The sequence below is a fragment of the Crinia signifera genome, chromosome 9 (assembly GCF_055691185.1).
Source record: "Crinia signifera chromosome 9, ASM5569118v1, whole genome shotgun sequence".
Classification (NCBI taxonomy): domain Eukaryota; kingdom Metazoa; phylum Chordata; class Amphibia; order Anura; family Myobatrachidae; genus Crinia; species Crinia signifera.
In genome coordinates, this window is record NC_139225.1 from 149,498,765 (window position 1) to 149,523,938 (window position 25,174).

At 48.4% G+C, this 25,174-nt stretch overlaps 1 protein-coding gene across 1 annotated transcript in view; it reads left to right on the plus strand.

Annotated features, from left to right (window-relative positions):
- Positions 1–25,174, plus strand: part of RGL2 (ral guanine nucleotide dissociation stimulator like 2) — a 37,167-nt gene that overhangs the window by 1,828 nt on the left and 10,165 nt on the right. Inside the window, 10 exon segments of the mRNA XM_083160228.1 lie at positions 3,115–3,490; positions 3,674–3,778; positions 17,589–17,666; positions 20,684–20,847; positions 22,304–22,363; positions 22,720–22,762; positions 22,764–22,895; positions 22,898–22,987; positions 23,124–23,342; positions 24,038–24,141. Coding sequence (XP_083016354.1) covers positions 3,470–3,490; positions 3,674–3,778; positions 17,589–17,666; positions 20,684–20,847; positions 22,304–22,363; positions 22,720–22,762; positions 22,764–22,895; positions 22,898–22,987; positions 23,124–23,342; positions 24,038–24,141 — 1,016 coding nt within the window. The 5' untranslated portion in view covers positions 3,115–3,469.

The following is a 25,174-nucleotide window of genomic DNA, read 5'->3' on the forward strand; positions in this document are numbered from 1 at the left end:
TGAAGCAAAAGCTTTGAAAGCTAGTCTGCTACCTTCTGTGTTTGTGTGAGAAAGAGATGTAGTTTCACTCACTGCCAACAGATGGCAGTGTATCGGAGACACACAGGCACTAGACATTTAGATACTTTTTCTTTAAACAAGCTTTATTTACATTTTCAAGTACAATTAGTCAGTTATCAAAGCAGTAATGACCAAATACAAGCTAAACATGTATATATTTCAATCACAGTCCTCTTTGCCTCTATATTAAGCTCCACGTTTGCCGCTAGTAAGATTACCTGGGAGCAGGATGTCTCATTAGCAGGCTGGTAAAAATCTCCTCTTATCTGAAGAACAAATGTGTGTGCTGCTGGGAGAGGCCCATAATTAGCTCCCAATGACCTGTTTGCAGGGAGTACCTACACAGAAATCCCTTCTCAGTAATGGAGATGTGTCTGCTCCATCACACAGACCGCACATGTGTCACACAGTTCATTCTCAAGTAATAAAACAGCAGAGATGTATATAATATTATAAGCAATTTCCCTGCATACATCTACCATTAGCGTACTGTGGTAATGCGAGTACAAAGCATATCTCACCCATAACAAGTATTGCAGGCTCTGTATGAGACTTATTTCCCTAATGGCGATGTAACGTTACTGCAGAAAAATATTGCACCAAGTACAAACAGAAAATTTGCTGATTGACTTGGCGCCAGTGCGAACCCCTGTAATATGCTAGTGACCGAGAACTGCACCCCGAAAAACCCGCTAATGTGTTTCTTTTTATGCATTTGATTCCGCAAAAGCTTTAGGCAAACCCTTTACGGTCAGCCCAAAAAAGAGGTTCTGCATCAGCTTCAGGTGTTTGGGGTATCAATCCAATTATCTTTCTTTGTAAGATTTGCACTATTGTAGAAAAGGAGCATTTTGACCATATATTACTACATTTGCTGTTACTTGATTGGGTAACAGGAATGATGAATCTGGTCATATTGTGTTCTTGGTCATGTTATGTTTTTTATCAATAAAATAGATGTGTGAATATGATAATGCAGCCGCCATTACTTTGTCATTAAAGTTTTTCTTGTACATTGATGGATAATAAAAAAGTGGCACAGAGCAGGTGATGTTGTTACTCATAGCAACAGATGTTGTCACTTGGAAAATCAGTTTAGAACATTTCTAAAATTCCTTGCTCAGTTTGGTTTGGATTTGTGCTTCCACTACAGGTGGATTACCCCATAATCCTGCTTTAGGGTTTAGGGCAGGGGACATTTCCCATACCATCTAGCAAGTGCACAGGTGCAGACATTAATAACTAACATTTCTCAGGCCACTTAGCTACAGGGGCAAACGCAGGATTTTCAGAAGGGGGTTTCTAGAGGGGCGGAGCAAAGCACGGAGATGAACACTTAGGTGACCCAGTATATGCCGGGTCAGTTAAAGTATTATAGATAGACCAAATGTATATAAATACTAATAAAAAAAATATATATATACATACAGGGGTGTCATCAGCAGTGTAGACCCCTGGGCATAGCAATGAATTGGGGCCCCTACCGATCCTCCAGCAGTAGGGGTGGGGAAAGCTTTGATGTCCCGCGGGTGGTAGGGGGTATTATATCAACCGCTCAGCATGTACGGCCTGGATCAGTAATTTCCACTAATTACCCCTTTACTGCACATATGGTGGGAGAAGGGGGCATTGGGCTGAATGAAGGGGCCCTGATACATAGATTCCAGGGTGGTAGAGGATGTTTAATATGCAGAGGAGGGGTGTATAGTGGAGTGGGCTTATTATTCATAATTTTCTGGTGGGAGGACAGCTTGCTTGACTGCAGATAACTCCAGTTCCCGGAAATAGATTTCTTAGATTTTAATGGAATAAAAAACTACAGAATCCCACCTACCGAATGCTATTGGGGACTATGGGATCAGAGTTCAGGAGGCAGAGCAATCTGCCAACGAGAATATAAAACTACATACCAGGTGTGTGGAGCTGGAGCAGTAACCAGCTGCTGGAAGGCTGATATCTCTGGTTCTGGGAACAGTAGAGACAAGCTACTAGTGTCCATCAAAGGGGGAGAGTCCCAGCTTTTGGAATATATCCTCAGAAAAACTCTACATCAGACAGAACCTGAAATATCTGACTGGGAAGAGCGATTAACAGGCTTGGATGGGGACCACTGCTTTGAAGTCAGATATCTCCGGTTCCCAAGGGCCGATTTTTTTAAAATTCATCTACCCACGGAAATAGGGGACCCTCAGCTTTCAGCCTAGGTCCCTTAGACTCCTGGGGTTTTCTGGGTACTCAGAACCCCCCCCCCCCAGCGTGCGCCACTGAGCTGGTGCACAGGTGTAGTCCAGGCTTTCCTACTTTTAGGCTGCCGTCTTTGTGCAGTTGGGGGTGTCATAAAAGGGTGGTATGTGGGCAGATCTTATGGGAAGACCTGTTTGGGGGCGTGGCCAGTATGATTATGTCATCATGGCCACAACCCTGGCCGTGCAATGCTGGTACTACAGGCATTGCACAGCAAGAGGTGGGGCTACACAATTCTCGTCATTGATCACCGCGGAGGGGAGGTGGGGGGTGCGGAAGGCCGTTGGCAATGCGGGGGACTTGGCCACCTCTATTTCTCAGACCACCTAGCTGGTGCACAGGTGCAGTCATTCCTAACTGTCACATATTCAAACCTGCTGCGTTAATTCCTAACTGACACATTCTGCAGATCCACAGGTAGCCTGGGAAACATGGATTGCTGGTAGATCTCAAGGACCGGTTTAGCCACCCCTGGTTTAGGGGAACCCCATACTGCATTCCTGTCATAGAGACACGAAAGATGTTTACGGGACGTTGCTCAAGAAAATGACGCAGAAGTTCAGAAATTGTGAACAATATACAAAGTGCTCGTCCGTCTCACTAAGAGGAAGTCTCCTGCACTAGTCATATTTGCACAGCCAAGCCTAGTCACAGGGTTCCTGGGAGACGCTGTGCCCAGCCCGGCCGTCACTGGTGTATAATACTGTGGCCGCACAGCACTTGGATGATTATAGCCCTTTGCGGGGGCACCACCTGGTATAGAATAAGGGCACGGAGCGCTCTCTTCATGCAGGAAACTGTCTCTTGCAGGTTTCCTGAGTCTCTTCCTGCTGCCCAGGATGTGACACAAGCCTCAGGACGAGGTGAGGTTGAAAGCGCTTCGTAGAATTACCTATTTCCCCAGCAAGCTCTACCCTCGCTTCCCCAACTACTCCCAATATAGAGACATCCCCGTCTGCTCCGGAGTATCTCGGATGTGAGAGCCGACATCCACACAGAGACATCCCAGAGACTTTTGACAGCTGGCTTTTTATTTTCCATCAATGAGACCTCTTCGTCCATGAGAGACACCTCAGAGTGCGGGCGGATCAGGACCAGTGGCCACAATGCCTCGCGCCTCAATGGGTCACCAGCTAGCCCGGTGAGGGGCTGACGTTGTGTCCCTATGCCACAGACATTTACTGAGGTAAGTGGTTCCCCAGGCCACATACTTCTCACTTATTTATGAAATGTGGAGAACACTGAAGTATTCAGAGAGGTTTTTTTTTTTTTTGTACTATTTTGGCCTCGCCTATTATATGTATGTTATGTAGTGAGCTCCGGTTACACTGCTGACTTACAGTCTGTATGATGTGTTTGTTGCCTTCAGCCTCTGCATTCACACATGATCTCACGTACACTAAGGACAGCACTGGAGGAGGAGAGACGAAGCGGACACAGGGCGAAACAAGAGTCCAAGTATGATCAGGGTGAGGTAAGAGAACAAGACTCCGACCCCCATATACAGAATGGGGCTTTCCCTGCGTGGGAGCTTACGCTGAAGTTCTCGCTTCATTTGGGGAAGAACGTGTCACATTTTCAGGCCTTCTAGTTTTAATTGTTTCTCAGAATTCCTCTTCTCTGTAACGTGAGACATTATTTTACTACTAGAATGATCTTTCTTTATGGTTATTGGTATTTAGAGAAACTTCTCCATTAAAGGGGTGATTCAACACCGCTCGCTAAGCATCAGTTTGCTGCTTGATGCTGCTCATCTCCCCGGGCGACTTCCCTTGGTACAATGCGAGGTGATGTACGAGAACACATGTGGCCGAAGGTTGGGTGGCCAATTCCGGGATCGGTGGGATCCCGGTATTTGGCCCCCAAAACGCCGGTATTTCAATCCCGGGATTAGACTGCGCAGCACTCCCTCGGACACTGTCCGGCTGGTCCCGACCCTGGCAGTGCGGCTCTGCACAGCATGACGACGTCAGAGGTCACGCTGCACAGGCCGCACCGGCTGCCTCCGTCCTGTGCTGCACAGCCCGCCCCCATCCTGGCCAACCAGCCTGCTCACCTGCCGACCAGCACACCAGCCAATTAGGGAATCCAATTCGGCTAGGGAATTAGGGAAGCCAATCCTGGGAATCCCGGTATTGGGCATTTTTCAATCCCGAATTCTGGGATTGAAAAAAGGCCCCGGGATTGGCATCCCTAGCCGAAGGGGAGATAAATCATTGATCAATTTAATAAAAGTCAGTGTCTGCCGAAGAGGTTGCAGCGGCCCGCCCCCAGCAGGCGGCCCACCTGCATTCCCAGGGGATCTCCCAAAGCTGCACCATCTGTCCCCAGTGCGAATATTCTGGGGACCGATCAGTACAGTATCAGGCGGCCTGAAGTCCATACTCTGTGGGAGAAGCCCAGAGAGGAGTGAAAGGGGGCGGGATGAGGCTGACATCACCAAGCCCCACCCCTGTACCTATTCATTGCTCAATGACTAGGTAGTAGTCTACACAGTGAGCAAGCCATTACGGTGAAACAGTCGTCTGTTCATATGTGGTAGCAGGCGGTGCACATCCTAGACCATGCATGCTACCTTTTTGCTGATGAGGAACCCGGTTGGAACCGATTCTATCTAATATTGGATAAATAATGGTGGCAGGAAAGTATATTTGTGGTGTTCCTGTACTAAAATTATTGTACCAGCACGTTCACATTGTTCATATGCATACACCTGGTGACGTGTAATAATAATAAGATTCGTTAAAAGGTGTAAATTCTGACAAAGCAGCTGTGACCTTTATTATGTAGCTTAGGGGCCAGTCGATGTCCTAAGCCTTGAAAATGATAAAATGGAGAGTGATAAACAACCAACCAATCAGCTCCTACCTGTCATTGTTTCAAACCCAGCCTGTGACATGGCAGGTAGGAGCTGATTGGCTGGCAGTTTATCATTCTACATTTTATCACTTTTTAAGCTTAGTACATCTCGCCCGAAGTGTTCATTCTAGCACCCTGCACCCTGTAAAATCCTTGCAGCTCCTCCTTCCTGCCTGGGGTGTCACTGTCTGCTGTGGTACTTCAAGAACAGTCTGGTTTCTTTCTATCTCAATGCTTAGATACTAACCGGACTGTCCTAGAAACGCCACAGCAGACAGTGACACCCCAGGCAGGAAGGAGGAACTGCAAGGATTTTACAAGGAGCAGGGTGCTAGAATGAACACTATGGCTATGCCTACAAATGTCAAACCTATATTACTCATTATCTGAACTGGAATCCGGAGGTATTACCCTTATACTGGTTTTACCATCAGGTGTAAGCCACAAAGGCTCTTCCAATGCAGGTTGTTAGTTGTGACCCTGTCTTCCATTTGGGACCACATACCCAGTAATCTCTCTGACGCCTACTGGCACACAGGGGCAGTAGAAGTTGAACTGTATTCCAACCCTTTTCCTCTATACTGTACCTGCCATCATATAAACTACTGTTATTATTGTGAACCTTAAACAGTGAATTGTGAGCTTAGAAAGGTACAAACTAGCTACGGGCTGAGTATCACTTATCCAAAATGCTCAGGACCAGAAGAATTTTGGATAACGGATTATCCCGTATTTCAGAATATTTTTATATTTCAATGATGTATCTTATGTTATAGAAAAACATCAAACACATGAAATACCCACAAATACATTTTATTTGTGCATAAAACAAGGTTTCACAAAATGAAGCAAGTTTGTGTACTATCTCAGGTACTGACTGTGAATGGCAAGCAATCATTTTCTTGCAGATATTTAGTGCCAGTTACATATCATGTCCTCAGTAGTGCTGGTACAGATGTCCCCAGTAGTGGCAGTTACATATCCTATCCTTCCTCAGTAGTGCCAGTTACATATAATTTCCTCTGTAGTGCTGGTACAGATGTTCCAGTAGTGCCGGTTACATATCATATCCTCAGAAGTGCCAGTTACATATCATTTCCTTAGTAGTGCTGGTACAAATGTCCCAGTAGTGGCAGTTACATATCCTATCCTCAGTAGTACCGGTTACATATCAATTCCTCAGTAGTGCCAGTTACAGATCATGTCATCAGTAGTGCTGGTACAGATGTGCCCAGTCGTGCCAGTTACATATTTCCTCAGTAGTGCCAGTTACATATCATTTCCTCAGTAGTGCCAGTTACATATCATTTCCTCAATAGTGCTGGTACAGATGTCCCAGTAGTGCCAGTTACATATCATATACTCAGAAGTGCCAGTTACATATAATTTCCTCAGTAGTGCAGGTACAGATGTGTCCAGTAGTGCCAGTTACATATCATGTCCTCAGTAGTGCCAGTTACATATCATTTCCTCAGTAGTGCTGGTACAGCTGTCCCAGTAGTGCCAGGTACATATCATATCCTCAGTAGTGCCAGTTACATATCATTTCCTCAGTAGTGCTGATACAGATGTCCCAGTAGTGCCAGTTACATATCATATCCTCAGTAGTGCCAGTTAATATCATTTCCTCAGTAGTGCTGGTACAGCTGTCCCAGTAGTGCTTTTAGCAACAATAACAAAAATGCCACTTTCTGGAATGTATGGTTTTCTGAATATTTTGAATAATGGATATTCGGATAAGGGATACTCAACCTGTATATACTATTAATATATATCGCCTTTTGAGATTAACTTGAGCTTTTTGCTGGCAGCAGAACAACAGAGATATATCTATGTTCTCTGTATGGATTCAGTATGAAATCCCGGCGTTCAAAATCCCGACGCTGGAATCCCGACGGGGGGGACGTGGATCGCCCCCCCCTTGCGGGCTCGCTGCGCTCGCCACGCAGCGGGCCCGGTGCCTCGCTACGCTCGGCACACTAATTTATTCTACCTCCAGGGGTGTCGTGGACACCCACGGAGGGAGAAAGTGTCGGGATTTCGGCGGTCGGGATTCTGAACGCCGGGATCCCGACCGCCGGGATTTTAACTGCATCCCCTCTGTATGCACAACTCAATAGTACAAGACGACAATGTTGCTATTAATGGAGTTCTTGAATATTGTCACCTTTTTTGCTACGTATAGATAATCACACAATGGTAAATATCAGAGGTCTGGAGTGATTGGTCTCCTACAGAGCGGAGGAGCAGTCCCGTCAAATTCCCCCCAGACCACTATATTATTAATGAGATGAATTGTGTGACATATATATTTCTTAATTATGCAATGTGGATTTTTGACACACGCCTCGCATTGGGACGAATTCGGCCAAGTGCAATTGGGTCTGAATCGGCCCTACTCCTTTGCAGACCCTAAAGCTGGCCATACACTAGTGTATTTTGGCCACTTTTCATCCGATTCTGACAGATCGGGATGAGAAACCGGATGAACTGTGGCAAATGCCATGTGTTTCGTCTCTAAATCCAATGCACGGTCCCATGGGCACATCGGATCCGAACCGGATATCGCAAGTGCTGCACATAAGATTTATCGGGTCCAGCAGCACTTGCTGGGGTCGCCCACGATACATTGTATGCGAAATGACAGCATGACAGTTAGGAGCTGATTGGCTGTTTATCACTCTCCAATTTATAAAAAAAATTAGAAGCTTGATACATGTGGCCCTGTCACCCACTGCCTCCTCCTGTCACCCACTGCCTCCTCCTGTCACCCACTGCCTGCCTGCCTCCTCCATAAGGGTATGGTAGAACTCTCTGACATCACAATCCCGTCTCTCAGGAGCCCGACAGGGGGTGAGCGGGTAAGCGCATTGAAGCCCCTTGCGGGCTCATCACCTATTCTATTCTGGGGGGGGGGGGGAACCACCACAAGGGAATATAGCCTGTGTAAGTCAGGATTATGATGTCGGAGAAATTTTCCGTCGGAATCCCAGCTGTCGATGAGTCATACGATTCCCCCCCCCCCCCCCTCTCTGCAATGCTGCCATGCATGTGCAGACTGCTGACCACACGCATGTGGTGGCCATTCTGTGGTAACTTGTTGGGGACCTGTAATAACTGTTTAACGACTCCCCAGCCAATAGAAAGGGGCGTAGGGCAGACTTGGTGCAGCAGATGTTAGGGAATGGTTTGTGTCTTGTTGTTTTGTGTTGGAGGGGTAGAGGGAAGATGGTATTTCCAGAGACATTATTTATGTATACATGATTTTGTATATATGGGTATTACATATCTCATTTATATGTATAGGTCAGCGACTAAAGGTATGTATTACAGATTGTGAGCGGCAGAGCCAGATTAAGGTCTAAATGGGCCTGGAGCTGAAAATTTTCAAGGGCCTATTATGCGCAATAAAAGGGGTTGTGGCCAGCACCTAATAATGTGGGGGCGTGACCAGTGTTCTGGTTGGGTGGTCTGTTCATGGGTGTGTCAAAATTTGTGTAAATACTTTCAACTAATTATATATGCATGGAAAAGACAGGGGGCTGGCATAGGAAAAACGCACGGAACTATATTGGCAGGTGCCCTCCAAAGGTGCAACCGCAGGATGCCGATGTCTTAAGATTTTTGTGGGGTGAGGCGGGTCACCTAAGTTACCACACCATATACCCCTTATACAAATCATGCAACACAATAGTAACCTCCTTATACTGTGCTTGCCTATTACACATTATGCCACATGGAATGAGCTAAAATTCACACTATGGCACACAGATTGAGTCAAAATTTACGTTATGCCACACAGATTAAGGCAAAATTCACATTTTGCCACGTGGATTGAGCCAAAATACACACTACACCAAACAGATTGAACAATAATGCACAATATGCTTCATAAAAAGGGACATTGCGCGCCAAAGGTGCACATTAAACATTTACACCATAATGTCCATTACGTATTATGTCAAACACCATAATGCCTATTAAAAATGATGCTACATAAGTGCTGCTTACCTTTATGCATTTTGCCAGGGTTCCATGCTCATTGCCATGTGGGATTACATGCTCATTGCCAAGGGGGAATACATGCTGGTAACTGGGGGACAGCCGCCGTCGGGCAGAAATGACAGCCATTGACAGCCGGGCAGGGGGCTGAGGGGGTTAGGTAACAGAGTTACCTATTGGAGGTGCAGAGGTGTGGGTTGCTTGGTCAAGCTGCAGTACAAAGACTGCACTAGTGAATCCAATAAGACTTAAAAATTAATAATTAAACGATGCTAGTACCACTAAACATTTTATTTTAGACGTTTAGTTGTGATTAAAAGAGAAACAATATAAACTCCACAATAATAAAGGTCAAAATTAGATCATTAAAAACCTTTTAAAAAGTGTGTGTGTGTGTGGGAGGGAAAAATATAGTTTGACTGAAAAAATGTAGTGATTAGTCCATACGGTACCGTATTTTGATGAACCAGCTGGTTGTTTTTAGATTGCAGGGGGCTGCCTGGCTGTATTCAGAGCACTGCAGTTCCCGGCTATTTGAAATAATACTCCTTTCACACCAGAAAATGCAGGGACTTTCCCGGGAATATGGGCCCAGGATCATGCAGGCCGATTTTGTAGCTGAGGGCCAGGGCTTTCCAACTAGCTTGGCCCCTTGTACACAAGCCTAGTCCGGTCCCTTTTACACCAGCCTAGTCCCTGCATTTTCTGGAGAGAAAACCACCCCCCCCCCCCCTTTAAACAACCAGCTATATCTTCAGAACCAACTGACCCATTTACATGTGGGATTCAAATGATTTTGGTCCCATGAAACTCGGCAGTTTGGTTCCAGAGAAATCTGTCCTCAAACAACATGAACAGCTATGAAATTACATTTCAGAAATGAAAAAAATCGGTTTAACCGCAATACCTCTAGAACCAATGGACCCATATAGACCAGCCTGGTATCAGATTGAAGGCCCAGCGATTTGGGTTCAACTGACATCAACCTAGAGCTTCTGTAATGGCGGTGGGGGAACTAGCAGCCGTTGGAACTGGCTGGTGGTCTGAATTAGCAGGTCCCATGTTATCCTATGGGGAAAACGTTCCAGCTTTGCCTGGTGGTATCTCCGGTTCCCGGGGGGCTAGCGACATGGGGCCAAGCTCGTTGGAAAGCCCTGGCCCTCAGCCCTACAGCCTATTTGGATAGTGGGCCTGGAGCTGTAGCTCCATCAGGCCCATTGTTAATCCGGCCCTGGTGAGCGGTCAGGCAGCTACTTGTTAGGAACCATTAGTATGGTTCAGTTCTGTTTTGTGTTCTGTTTAGTTTGTGTTTGGCATCTGACTCTTTGGTGGCCTCCGGTGGTCAGTCTGTGCCATTGCAGCTCAAATCTTCTGGAGTCTTGATTTATTCACAAGGCTGATTGATAATGAGCTCATTATTCCTGCTGGCAGGTTGGCTGGAGATGTCACAGGTGTGCTAATCACCTGAGTCCTTCTTAAGGCATTCTCCCCAGCAATGCAGAGCCGGTGATAGCTTCCTGTTTCCTGGTTTGCAATTTCCTGGTCTGGATTGTCTTGTTCTGTCAAGTATCTTGTCCTGCTGCAGTCTGGGTCCAGTCATCCTGTGCCTTATGGAGGATTCTTCCTGGGACATGCTGTTGCTAACTTTCCTCTTGAGCCTATGGAAACCACTACCTTCCATCTTATGCCTGGTGTCTTGAGTAGTCTTAGGCTTAGTCTTAGGCTACGGTTAGGTTGCACTGTGGTGCATGTCAGTTGCCCAAGAGGAGGTTGGGCATTATTCCTCCAGTTTATTTATGTGGGGTTGTTCCCCTTTAAGTTGTGCTAGGAACAACTTGTTTGTGTGGGATGAGGGTCGCTTGACTGCTGTTTTGGTTGCGACGGAGTCACAGTATTTTCATTATTATTTTCCATACTTGTGTCACTTCAGGGACTTGTACTTCTGCATTATCTGCTTTAGTCTGGGTTATTAGTTTAGTCAGATTGTCATCTTGGACCTATCCTTGGCGGTCGTCGTGGGCTTGTCACCACCTAACACCTGGCTGCACCGGAGCTTGGACGGGCCTAACTCGCCCTTTCAGCCGTGGCGGCTACAGGCGAAGCCTAGCATCCCACAGTCCATGACCACCTGTCAGGGAAGGCCAATAGAGTGAGGTTAGAGGCAGCACCACCATACAGTCTGGGAGATGTTCAGTTACTCCCCGGATCGTAACACTACTCCTCTGCAGACCATGGGCAGCCTCCTCGGCTGGGCCCCTCCTATCTGCCGGGAGCACTAGCATCTGAGCTGTAGTGCTCAGACCCTACTGCTCATGCACGAACCTCTGCTGCACTGTGTAGTATGAGCAGTAGATCCTCAGGCTCCACTGTGCATGCTCCGATCACCGGGGAAATGGCCGCTGTGCCATTGTTCTGGTGATTTCTGCAGCGCTCCTGCCACGGGGACTCTGGGACCCGTGTGCACTGCGCACAATTCATTCACTCATAGATACACCACTAGACCTGTGCTTAGCACGGGATTTCAGTCACCCCATGTGTATGCTGCATTAGTACATAGACCCAGAGTATAAGAAGTACAGCAATAGGATGTAGTATAGCAGCCAAATGCGGAGCTGACAGATCTGTAGCAGGTGTGTGATCATGACCATAGTCTCTGAGGAGAGGTCGCCAGCACCAGGTATCCATGCCACAGAGCAGGGGCGTAACTACCATAGGTGCAGGGGGTGCAGCTGCTATGGGGCCCAGAGCTGAAGGGGGCCCATCTTTGCTGTCAAACTAATATGTTTTGCATACATTTATCACCATCAGTTGCTAAATAGGGGGCCCTTACAAACTTTTGCTATGGGGCCTACGAATATCTAGTTACGCCTCTGCCACAGAGACTTCTGGGAGAAAAGGGAGAGGTCTCCAGCACCGGATGTCCTTGTCATCAGTGAAAAAACCCATGTCGACCTCGCACCTGTCGACCGAAAGTCATGTAGACTGTTTGGGCGAGATGTACTAAAGGGAAAATGCGGTAAAACCCCCGTTTTACCGCATTTTCCTATGTACTAAAACCCGTTCGCAGCGGTTTCGCAGGGCAGGGTATCGCCACCTTTGGGTGGCGATACCCTATAGAAGCCTATGGGCTTCTTTTCGCCGCCCGCCGCGTCGCCGCAACCCGCCGCCTCGCCGACCCCCCCTTTCCCCCCTCCCTTGGGCTTACCTTCTTGCAGGTCCTCCTGGACCCCGGAAGGTAAGCCCTTCCTCCCCCTAGCAACGCAGCCGGACGTCCTTCCGGCTGCAGGGGGAGGAGGAAGCGCCGGGGACAGCTTGCTTAGCTGTCCCCGGCGTGAAAACTGCAGAAGCCGGCTGGGAGGTGACGGAGACCCCCCGCAGACCACAGTACAGGTATCGCGGGGGGCCTCCGTCACCGCATCGCGATGCCAGCCGCATATGTTAGTACATATGCGGCGGCATCGCGGCGGGGGGGGCGCGAAGGGCGGCGATGTATTTTAATACATCCCGCCCTTTCACCTGTACATTCTATATGTCGGGATTTTGTCCTTGACGATATTTTGTCCCATTCGGGATTTTGACCCTGTCGGGATTTTGACTGTCAGGATTTCATACCGAATCCACAGAGACTTCTGGGAGAAAAGGGAGAGGTCTCCAGCAGCGGGTGTCCGTGCCACAGAGACTTCTGGGAGAAAAGGAAGAGGTCTCCAGCACCAGGTATCTGTGCCACAGAGAGTTCTGTGAGAAAAGGGAGAGGTCTCAAGCGCCGTGTGTCCGTGCCACAGAGACTTCTGGGAGAAAAGGGAGAGGTCTCCAGCGCCGGGTGTCCGTGCCACAGAGGCTTTTGGGAGAAAAGGGAGAGGTCTCCAGCAGCGGGTGTCCTTGCCAGAACGACAAGGGCCCAATCCCATCAATCTAGATCCAATTCCGACCAATTGGATGTAGATTGTAGGTAGATTGGGCCCTTTTTTGTCTGTTCTGATCCGATCCCGATCCGATGTGCGGCCCCGCGAGTCGGTCGTTATTCAGATACTACCTACAGCAGGTAGGAACTGAAAACGACCACACCCCCGGGTGCGGGTCGCGATCGGATTGGAACCAGCTCATGATGCACATCGTGTCGGACGACCCACTCACTATGTGGAGCGGGTCGCCCTGGTGTGTACCGTGCGTTAGAGGTATATTAGACACGCTGGATAACCAAATCCCCTGACGAAGTCCTACTTTGACTAAACGGGTTGGGCGTGGCCTTTGAAAAACAACACGATCCATGAACTTCCTGGTCCACTGAACATTCGGCGGTGCTCAGTGGTGCAAGTACAAAAAATGTCGCAGCGGTACTGTGCCACACGCCAAAGGTGCGCACCGGAAAATGGGCTTGGTCATATGACACAAGGGGGAGTGGCAACATGACAAAACTTTAGAACACAATGACATTTCTGTTTGGGCTTGTGCATTGCATCCTGCACACAAAATGTAGGAGCCAGATAAACTACGAACAGGGATATTGCGCGCCGGAAATTACACAGTAATGCCTGTTACGCGTCACACACCCAATACCCATTGCGCCGCTGCCGCACAACTGATGCCCATTAATAATATGCCCCCATAGTGCCACACAGATATGCCCCCAGTGCCAGACATGCCCCCAGTGCCAGAGTAAGCCAGCAGCAGCACAACTCGCCCTCCGTGTCTGCAGTGCTGGCTGTCTTCTTGTGTCCGGGTGTCCTCTCCCCTTCCAGTCCCCCACTGCCGCCACTTGCTTCTGTGCTCCCTTTGGCGGGGAGGGGAGCGCATTATGCATCTCTCCTTCCCTGGCTGTGACTGTCCGTCAGCAGGGCCGGATTAACAATGGGCCTGAAGGAGCTACAGCTCCAGGCCCACTCTCCAAATAGGCCCATTTTCTAGCTGAGGGCCAGGGCTTTCCAACGTGCCGAGCCACGCGTCGCTAGCCCCCCGGGAACTGGAGATATCGGCAGGCAAAGCTGGAACGCTTTCCCCATAGGATAACATGGAACCCGCTAATTCCGACCCCCACCCGGTTCCAACGGCTGTCAGTTCCCCATCCGCCACCACAGAAGCTAGAGGTTGATCGCAGTCGAACCCAAATCACTGGGCCTTCAATCTGATACCAGGCTGGTCCATATGGGTTAATTGGTTCTAGAGATATTGCAGGTAAACCAATTTTTTCATTTCTGAAATGTAATTTTATGGCTGTTCATGTTATTTGAGGGCAGATTTCTCTGGAACCAAATGGCCCAAAATCATTCGAAGCCCACACTTAAATGGGTCAGTTGGTTTCCAAAGATATAGCTGGTTGTTTAAAGGGGTGAAAATGCAGGGACTAGGCTGGTGTAAAAGGGGCTAGCCCGGGAATGTCCTTGTATGATCCTGGGTCCATATTCCCGGGTAATACCCTGCATTTTCTAGTGTGAAAGAGGTATTATTTCAAATACCCGGGACTTGCAGTGCTCTGAATACAGCCGGGCAGCCCCCTGCTCTCTGGCTCAGCTTTCAATGTCAAGTCGCACTTATGTAGCATAATTTTTAATAGGCATTACGGTGTTTGGCATAATACGTAATGGACATTCTGGTGTGTGGCTTAACATGTAATGGGCATTAAGGTGTGAATTTTTAATGTGCGCCTCTGGCGCGCAATGCCCCTGTTTGTAAAGCATATTGTGCATTATTGCTCAATCTGTTTGGTATAGTGTGTATTTTGGGTCAATCCATGTGACAAAATGTGAACTTTGACGTAATCTGTGTGGCATAATGTGAATTTTTACTCAATCCGTGTGCCATAGTGTGAATTTTGACTCATTCCATGTGGCATAATGTGTAAGAGGCAAGTACAGTATAAAGTGGTTACAATTGTGTTGCATGATTTGTATAAGGGGTATTTGGAGTGGTAAACTTAGGTGACCACATGCTGAAATGTTGTCTACCAAGTTTTGGCTTTCAGTATTTTTTTTTTTTATGACTGAATTGCCGCCTCAGCCCGCAAGTATCTTAGGACATTGGCATCCTGCGGGTGCACCGTTGGAGGGCACCCGCCAATATATCTCCCTGCATTTTTCCTATGCCATCCCACTGCCTTTTCCAGTCATATATAATTAGTTGAAAGTATTTACACAAATAGAGACGCACCCATGAGCAGACCAACCAAACAGAACACTGGTCACGCCTTCCACATTATTAGGTGCTGGCCACAACCCCTATTATTGCGCATAATAGGCCTTTGATAATTTTCAGCTCCAGGCCCATTTAAACCTTAATCTGGCATTGTCCGTCAGCCAATCATATCTCGCGGGCTGGCTCCTGATTGGCTGCTGACCCGTGAGCTCTGATTGGCTGACGCAGCCCAGTCACAGTGACACAGGGAGGGGAAGGAGAGACGTGCGATGCGCTCCCCTCCAAAGGGAATCGGCTGTGGCGGGGCGGCGGAGGCCACAACCCCTGTCACTTACATATGTGCAGTAAACAATTCGGGGGGTATTTCTTATGGCGGTATGAGGTACCAGCACATGTTTTACCGGTACGCCGTACTTGCACCCCTGGCGGTGCTGTAAGGCTGGTCCCATAAACTTGCCATCGGTAATCCTTATGCCCCGACACTTTAATAACTTATCTAAACTTATCTATCTTATACTAAAATAAAGAGACAGACACAAGTGCTGGCGTTTCAATATGAATGTCAAATTTATTATTGACAACTATTTATATATATTGATCTTATAAAAGAGGGTGGCGGCCCTAAAGAACGGTCATAGAGAAAAGAAGGGTAAGATGACATCACACCATTCACACAGCGTTGGTGTTCAACTCTCCCACGCAACCCACCCGTGCGGATGGTGCAGCCCATCCCCTGTCCAAGGGGCATGGGATCGTGGCGTATCATTGAGGGGAGAGCGCACCCCACTATCCTCATATCAGCATTTGAACAAGGACCGTTCTTTACCGCCGCCAAGAAAGATAGAAAAATAGGGAGGGAGGGTGGGGAAATTCGGACCAGAGAGGCAGATCACCTGACCCTCTGGCTATTCCTAACTGCAGGAACTCCTCCCCTGCTCCCTAATTGGCTATTTGCTGCAGCATCATAGCCCCCTTAACAACACAACTTAAAGTGCAGGCATCTCGGATTCCTTCAGCAGTTTATGGCACCTCTAGCTTAATCAGCCCTCGGTTCTCTGTCTCCCCTGCCCACTGGTGGACGCTGATTCTACCATTGGCGAGCAGACTGCTTTTAACTTCGATGTATGTGAGTTTTTTTACTTGAGTAAATTACTTTGAAATCTCTGCTCATCCTGCGCTCCCTCTCCTTCTTTGTGCATATACAATTTGGGATATGGGAGCCGTGTTCTGGTCCCGTGGAGACGTCTGCAAACATACTGACCGAGGACACATTTATTTGTGTGACTCCCAATATAGTGAATAAATCTATAAAAGATTATGGGCCAGATGTATTAAGCCTGGAAAATAGATAAAGTGGAAGGTGATAACGCAGCAGCCAATCAGCACCCAAGTGTCATTTTACAAACACCGCTGATTGGCTGCTGCGTTATCACCTCCCACTTTATCTCTTCACCAGGCTAAATACATCTGCCCCAGTGTGCGTAATAAAAATTAGATTTGCTTTTAGATGGTGCCCTTTACTTCCGATCTGTGTGTCCGTATTAGTACTCGCCACCCTAAAGCTGATGAACCAATCATGTAACAGTATAAGGTGTGTGTTTGTGGTATTCCCCGGACCCGTGAGAACCGCTTGCACGACTCCTGCTGTTGGACACGGAATTCCGTGCAATATTTGTTCACCTTAAATAAACAATAAAGAAACTGAGGACTATGGCTGCAGCGCGCCATTTAGTAGACCTGGCCTTGCGCCGTACCTGCATACATTCTGTGCAGCTAAATCTGAATCTCAGGAACCGGTTTTACAGGATGTGTGTCTGCTCATACAATAAATGTGCGCGTGCGAGCATATGTGTTTCCGGATGAGAGAAGCCCAGACTCCCGGGACAGAGGTGTTCGCTGCTTCCCCGCCTCACCTCTCATAACCCTCTGGCATTTATAGCACTTCAGCGATGTCACTTTCTGCCAGTGTCCCTCCAGCTTCCCTGTCCTCGCTGTGACCTCTTCTTACCTGTCGTGCCCCCTACTCTCCCTCTATCCAGCCTCTCACCACTGTTTCCCACCTCTCCTCCGTAGCATCCCTGTTCTACTGGTCCTCTGTCTACATCAGGGCCCCTTTCTATGAGTGTGGCCCTTGGTTTCTGTCTGCCATGGGGTACTCCCTGTGTTACCCCCAAAACGAAATGGTACGGTCTGCCTGGCAAGGTGAGGAATGGGGCACTGTACTGTAGGAGGGGGGTTTATAGGGAACACCGGAGGGGTGTGCAGGGTACCCTAATATCATGTTTCTTTTGCAGGCGTTGAAATATGAAGGGGAGGAAGAGCAGGACGGTGTCGTATACAGTGTGTATCTACGTAACACGAGTACACGGCAGGTAACGCAACTTCTACATATAACCGAATGTGTGATACAGCCTGTGGCGTTCCAGCTGTTCCTCTGCGATGTCAGGTGTATGTGGGGTCTGCGTAAGGGGATGGTCACTAACTGTCAGTCGGCGACTAACAGCTGTCACTGACATAATGAATGGTCCATACACAGCTGTCTGAATGCTGTATACTGTCACACATTGTGCTTGTGTCATTCAGCCACTACATAAGTGCTGGATGGAATTTGTTTGTGGCTGTGGCTCTGGGGAGGGAGAAGTAAAACTGTGACAGTTCCCCTTTATTTTCTATAGTATATGTATGATACATAACTTCGGTCTATGGTCCCTTTATTGCCAGAGATACCATCAGCAGTGGGATGCTGGCGTCAGTACGCCGCGTGGGAACTAAAGCTACTTGCAGGATTATTGCAGTGTACAGTAGAACTTGTATGGGTGCTGCCATGTTTACAGTTATAGGGCCAGATTCTCTAAGCTTCAAAAAGTGATAAAATGGAGAGTGATAAACAGCCAGCCAATCAGCTCCTACCTGCCATGTCACAGACTGTGTTTGAAAAATTTCAGGCATGAGCTGATTGGCTGGCTGTTTATCACTCTCTGTTTTATCACTTTTTTGAAGCTTAGAGAATCTGACCCATTGTTCTACATTGTAAAAAAGCTGCAAGTGTTCGGATACTGGTGTCGGCAGTCTGCTGTCGTTCGTGTTTCTGTCAGCAGCAACTATTGACTTCTTAACTACTTCCCTTACATTGTATATAGAGTAGCACTAACCATGAAATCTGTTTGTGTCCATTTTACCACTCTGTGCTGCTGGGGACCCTGCTCCTCCCACTATATAACTCTCAGTCTGTGTCTTCCTGCTGCCTCCATTCCCCTCCTCACATCATGTCACTGCCCCTGTCACATGCAGCCCTATTCTCACTGACACATCACTCATCTCCTGATATACTATGTGCTGCTGGGGACCCTGCTCCTCCCACTATATAACTCTCAGTCTGTGGCTTCCTGCTGACTCCATTCCCCTCCTCACATCATGTCACTGCCCCTGTCACATGCAGCCCTGTCCTCACTGACACATCCCTCATCTCCTGATATACTCTGTGCTGCTGGGGACCCTACTCCTCACACTATATAACTCTGTCTGTGGCTTCCTGCTGTCCCCATTCCCCTCCTCACATCATGTCACTGCCCCTGTCACATCCAGCCCTGTCCTCACTGACACATCCCTCATCTCCTGATATACTATGTGCTGCTGGGGGACCCTGCTCCTCCCACTATATAACTCTCAGTCTGTGTCTTCCTGCTGCCTCCATTCCCCTCCTCACATCATGTCACTGCTCCTGTCACATGCAGCCCTGTCCTCACTGACACATCTCTCATCTCCTAATATACTCTGTGCTGCTGGGGACCCTGCTCCTCCCACTATATAACACTCAGGGGGAGATTCTCTAAGAATCTCCGCCCCCCTTCGCCGCCCATCGCATTTATAATTATCGCATATGTTGCAACATATACGATAATTAAGGCTTAACGTAAGAGCTGTCCTTTGCGGTGAGAGTCGCCGGGTCCCAGCAGGTCCTGGCGGCTCCCCCCTCCCTCACACACCTGGCGCTGCTGCTGCTGCGCCGGGCTCTCCTCCTCCCTGCACCCGGAAGAGGATCAGTGCAGGGAGGAGGTCACAGGTCCGGGCAGCACAGCTCTGTGCTGCCCGGACACAGGTGAGGGGGCGATGCGGGGCGGCGGGGGGTTGGCGCAGGGTTGCGGTAGAAGCCCATTGGCTTCTATGGGGCATCGCCAGATTTTTCTGGTGATGCCCCCCTCCGCAGTAACCCGGCGGGGGATGCTTACAGCATCCCAAAATGCGGTAAAAACCCCGATAACGGGGTTTTTACCGCATTTTTCGCTTAGAGAATCTCCCCCTCAGTCTGTGCCTCCATTCCCCTCCTCACATCATGCCACTGCCCCTGTCACATCACTCATCTCCTGATATACTCTGTGCTGCTGGAGACACTGCTCCTTCCACTATATAATTCTCAGTCTGGGCTTCCTGCTGCCTCCATTCCCCTCCTCACCACATGTCACTGCCCCTGTCACATGCAGCCCTGTCCTCACTGACACATCATTCATCTCCTGATATACTCTGTGCTGCTGGGGACCCTGCTCCTCCCACTATATAACACTCAGTCTGTGCCTCCATTCCCCTCCTCACATCATGCCACTGCCCCTGTCACATCACTCATCTCCTGATATACTCTGTGCTGCTGGAGACACTGCTCCTTCCACTATATAATTCTCAGTCTGGGCTTCCTGCTGCCTCCATTCCCCTCCTCACCACATGTCACTGCCCCTGTCACATGTAGCCCTGTCCTCACTGACACATCACTCATCTCCTGATATACTCTGTGCTGCTGTGGGATTCTGCTCCTCTCACTATATAACTCTCAGTCTGTGGCTCCATTCCCCTCCTCACATCATGTCACATTGTTGTGCTGTGCGAGGGGATGCACATAGAAGCACACATCTCATCGCACTCGGTAATTGTACCGTGTATGGGCACCATTAGACATGAAGAATGATTACAAGATGCCCTTATCCTAACCCCTTGATGGATAACCTTGACACTCCAGCTGTTGTTGAACTACACATCGCAGCATGCCCTGCTTCAGTTTTGCTATTTGGCCATGCTAAATCTGATGCAGAGCTTGCTGGGATGTGTAGTTCAACAACAGCTGGAGTGTGAAGGTTAGCCATCAAGGTCCTAACCATTACCTAATGGAGGCATGAAGGCTGCACAGTGTTAGAGGAGGGTGATGCATTTGCTGGGAAAGTAGAACCATAAGTGCAATACAGGAGTTGTTACAAGTAATTATAGCCAGCTTTGCCGAGGATGCTGGAACATATTATTTTGGTGTCTCATTTTGGACATGTTAGTGAGTCAGTGCTATTTATGGATTTGTCCATTATTATGAGCTGCATTATATAATCGCTATGTGTCATTTTCTCCTCAGCCTCCAGCTAAAGTGTTAGCCCTGCGTGCTGGTACTCTTCCCAGACTGGTCCGCCATCTTCTAGAAGCCCGGATTCTGGGGGACACTTCATTCATACCAATCTTCCTTGCAACATATCGCACTTTTAGCAGCACCAATGAAGTGCTTAGGATCCTATTGGACAGGTGGGGTCCCATCAACAAATGAAACCGAATATGTGTCTGTTTTTTTCTTGTTCTGCCAGTGTTTGGGGTTTTCCAGTGGTATTTGTAGATAAGTATGTGGCTCCAGGAGCCTATATGCTTGACCCACATCTTATCTATACTAGCTGCTGGTTTCAACTGGGAAAAAGTTTCCTGGAATATTTTACCAGTTTTCACATTTTTAGGAGTCAAATATTAAAAAATCCCCTGCTTAGTGGGTGGCTGCAAATAACTGTCATAGTTTCCAGACAACCCGGCAAGTGCACGAGGAGAGTTCACCAACTGTCACATTTTCCAGAGCACAATGGTGATGTATTGTACATGTTAGGCAGACATTTTTGCCACATAATTCCAAAACGAACATCATTCTTATGCAGGGCCAGACTGGCCATCTGGCCCTTCTGGTAAATGCCAGAAGGGCTGATGGCCAGGTGGGCCGAATTTGAGTCCCGCTGGCCGCCGCATGAGTATTGGCCATCTCCACCCTTGAGCGGCGCTGGCCGCGGCTTTAAGAATATGGCCGCCGGCCTACTGCACTGAGGACCTGTATAAACAGTGCAGGAGGCCGCTACAGAGGGCGGAGCTGTGGGCGGGACGAGGGGCCAGAGGAGAAGGCAGGAAGCAGCGCAGCCTGCCTGTGCCGATCACACGGCACCCTACTTCCTGCTGCCAGCTTGTGTGTGTGTGTGTGTGTGTGTGTGTCCATCCAGCGGCGGCAGCGGCAAAATCAGCTTCACGCAACCTCAGGTAGCATCTGTACAGGAGGAGAACAGCACTGAGGAGTCAGGACACCACAGGCTTCTCCCAGAGAACTTTTCAGAGAGAAGCCTGTGGTGTCTTGACTCCTCAGTCCTGTTATTATGCAGGGGGAGCAGCCTGTGTTGTCCAGTTATTGTGCAGAGGGAGCAGCCTGTGGTGTCCAGTTATTGTGCAGGAGGGGGAGCAGCCTGTGGTGTTCTGTTATTGTGCAGGAGGGGGAGCTGCCTGTGGTGTTCTGTTATTGTGCAGGGGGAGCAGCCTGTGGTGTCCAGTTATTGTGCAGGGGGAGCAGCCTGTTGTGTCCTGTTATTATACAGGGGGAGCAGCCTGTTGTGTCCTGTTATTATACAAGGGGAGCAGCCTGTGGGGTCCAGATTGTGTCATATTCTGTAATGGGCATAAAGGTGTGTTCCTTAATGTGTAATGGGCTCTAGTGTGCCCCATAATGTGTAATGCCTCCTTTTTCTGCAGACACGCCTCCTTTCCACGAGACCACGCCCCCTTTTGCTGTGCGGCTTCGCTACGCAAGGGTCCCGCCTACTGCGGGTGGGCCTGTGTGCTCTAAATTGCAGGGCCGATTTCTATGCATTTCCTCCCCACCAACTCACCTCTCTGTCTCCACAGTCCCCACCACCTCTCCTACACCTTGTATCTGAGTATTTGTGTCTGTTGTTTGCAGGCTACAGAGTGATGGCCACACACGGGCCTCCGATAACTCACATGGAGGGAAGGAAGATGAGTGAGTATTAGCCTCTCTCCCAATTGCCGCCGGTACTTATTTTCCTTATCATTGTGATTTACGTATCGGTTTTATCTCTATAACCAAAGAGTCGTCTGTTTTACATTGCCCTTGTGTATGATGCAGATCTGCTCTACAGTTATATTCTGCCCAATGGTATAAATGTTCAGTAACACCAGTCATATATATCAGTTTATGATAAATATTACTTAAAATAATAATAATTATATATTTAAAAAAAAGCATTGCGCCCTACTCATTTCCTATACCCCACTTCATCTATGTACCTAAATTATGTCACTACCCATCACATTGACTTTACTTCCACAATTGTCTGTTGCACTCTCTCTCTCCAGCACCAGCAGTCTCTTCTGTGGCTGGATGTCTCAGTACCCCCAAGGACTTTATATCACTTGACTCCAGCATGAGAGAGCGACTGTCTCTCTGCTTTTTGCGACTGCAGAAAACCAACTTGGTGACGCAGCTCAGGAGCTTGGGGCAGAAGAGAAGGATGGAGTGGGACGCCCCCCAATGGTTGGAGATGGGACTGAGAACTCTGACCCTTTAGATATCCTGACATTTCAAGCCAGCGATGTGGCGGAACAACTGACGTGCTTGGAGGCTGTGAGGATGTTTCCTTATCATTTATTGTTTTGACGTTTTTTAATTGTATACATTATTTATCCCGATGACGCTCACATCTCTCTCTCCATCTCTCTCTCCATCTCTCTCTCTCTCTCTCTCCATCTCTCTCTCGCAGTCTCTGTTCTTAAGAGTGGTCCCATATGAGTGCCTTGGTTCAGTGTGGTCTCGGCGAGACAGGGGAGATGACATCTGTGAACGATGTCACACCGTCAGAGAGACGGTCCGCCACTTTAACCGCCTGTCAGGGGCAGTGACAGCATCTTGTGTTCGAGACCCTCAATTGAAGCCGCAACAGAGGGCACGGGTCATTGAGAAGTGGGTGAGGGTGGCAGAGGTAAGTGCGGAGACTCGCCAGGAAAGGAATTCTCTTGGGGATTGATGTACCAAGCAGTGAGGAGATTGGAGATGTGGAGCAGTGAAGAAGTTGCCTATAGCAACCAATGCGCTTTGAGGAACCATATATTAAGTACATTTCATAAAATTATAGGTGGAAGCAGATTGGTTGCTGGGGCAACATCTCCAGTCGGTCAGTTCTCTACTTTGTCATGGCAGGATTCATGTATGTTCGAAGAATAAATGAACATAACTGAGCCCGTTCCCCTCAGTAGTCGGAATGGTGTTTCTGCTACATGACCGGGCCAACCCACTGGTGACACTAATCCACTGTGGGAAGGTATTACTTGGGAAATAAATGTGTGTTAGGTTGACCCCATGTGGTCAACAGGGTCGAAAGGTCAATGGGTCCAACTGGTCGACATAGAAAAGTAGACACCTGCAAACGACAACGCAGTGAAAAGGTGCACAAACATGGTGTAACCACTGGCAACCCGCGTAAGAGAAATGGTATTTTCCCATCACACTTGGAATTGAATTTTACCTCATGTTGGTTGTCGTGGTTACAGGACATGGCGCCTGCAGATTTATAGCAATGAATTCCGGCTGCTTTTCCTGATGCTGAGGCCATATCCTGATTCCCCCAGTAACTGTGCTTCGTACCTCTGACACTGACCATGTTTCCTGTCATGTTAGGAGTGCTGGAACCTGAGGAATTTCTCATCAGTCTACGCTATTCTCTCTGCCTTACAAAGCACAGCTGTCCACCGCCTGAAGAGAGTGTGGGCTGAGACGTCCAGGTTAGAAGGCGACTTATCCCCCTTCCCATTGTGCCCAGGAGGCCTGACCGCAAGGGCTGGGTAGTTACTAGGAGAGATGGGCTCCAGGGAAGAGAACATTAGACAGCCCATGTTGTGCTCAGACATCACTGTAAAGTGACCCCTTAGATCAGAGGTGGCCAAACCGGTCCTCAAGATCTACCAACATTTCACGTTGTCAAGATCACCTAGCTGGTGCACAGGTGTAGTCATTACTAACTCACATTTCCTAAACCACCTACCTGGTGCACAGGTGAAATCATTACTAACTGTCACATTCCCCAGACCACCTAGCTGGTGCGCAGGTGTAGTCATTACTAACTGTCACATTCCCCAGATCACCTAGCTGGTGCACAGGTGTAGTCATTACTAACTCACATTTCCTAAACCACCTACCTGGTGCACAGGTGCAATCATTACTAACTGTCACATCCCCCAGACCACCTAGCTGGTGCGCAGGTGTAGTCATTACTGTCACATTCCCCAGATCATCTAGCTGGTGCACAGCTGTAGTCCTTAATAACTGTCACATTTCCCTGATCCCCTAGCTGGTGCACAGGTGTAGTCATTACTAACTGTCACATTTCCCAGATCACCTGGCTGGTGCGCACAGCTGTAGTCATTAATAACGGTCACATTTCCCTGATCCCCTAGCTGGTGCACAGGTGTAGTCATTACTGTCACAACATTCCCCAGATCACCTAGCTGGTGCACAGGTGCAGTCATTACTGTCACAACATTCCCCAGATCATCTAGCTGGTGCACAGCTGTAGTCCTTAATAACTGTCACATTTCCCTGATCCCCTAGCTGGTGCACAGGTGTAGTCATTACTAACTGTCACATTTCCCAGATCACCTGGCTGGTGCGCACAGCTGTAGTCATTAATAACGGTCACATTTCCCTGATCACCTAGCTGGTGCACAGGTGTAGTCATTAATATCTGTCACGTTTACCTGATCCCCTAGCTGGTGCACAGCTGTAGTCATTACTAACTGTCACATTCCCCAGATCACC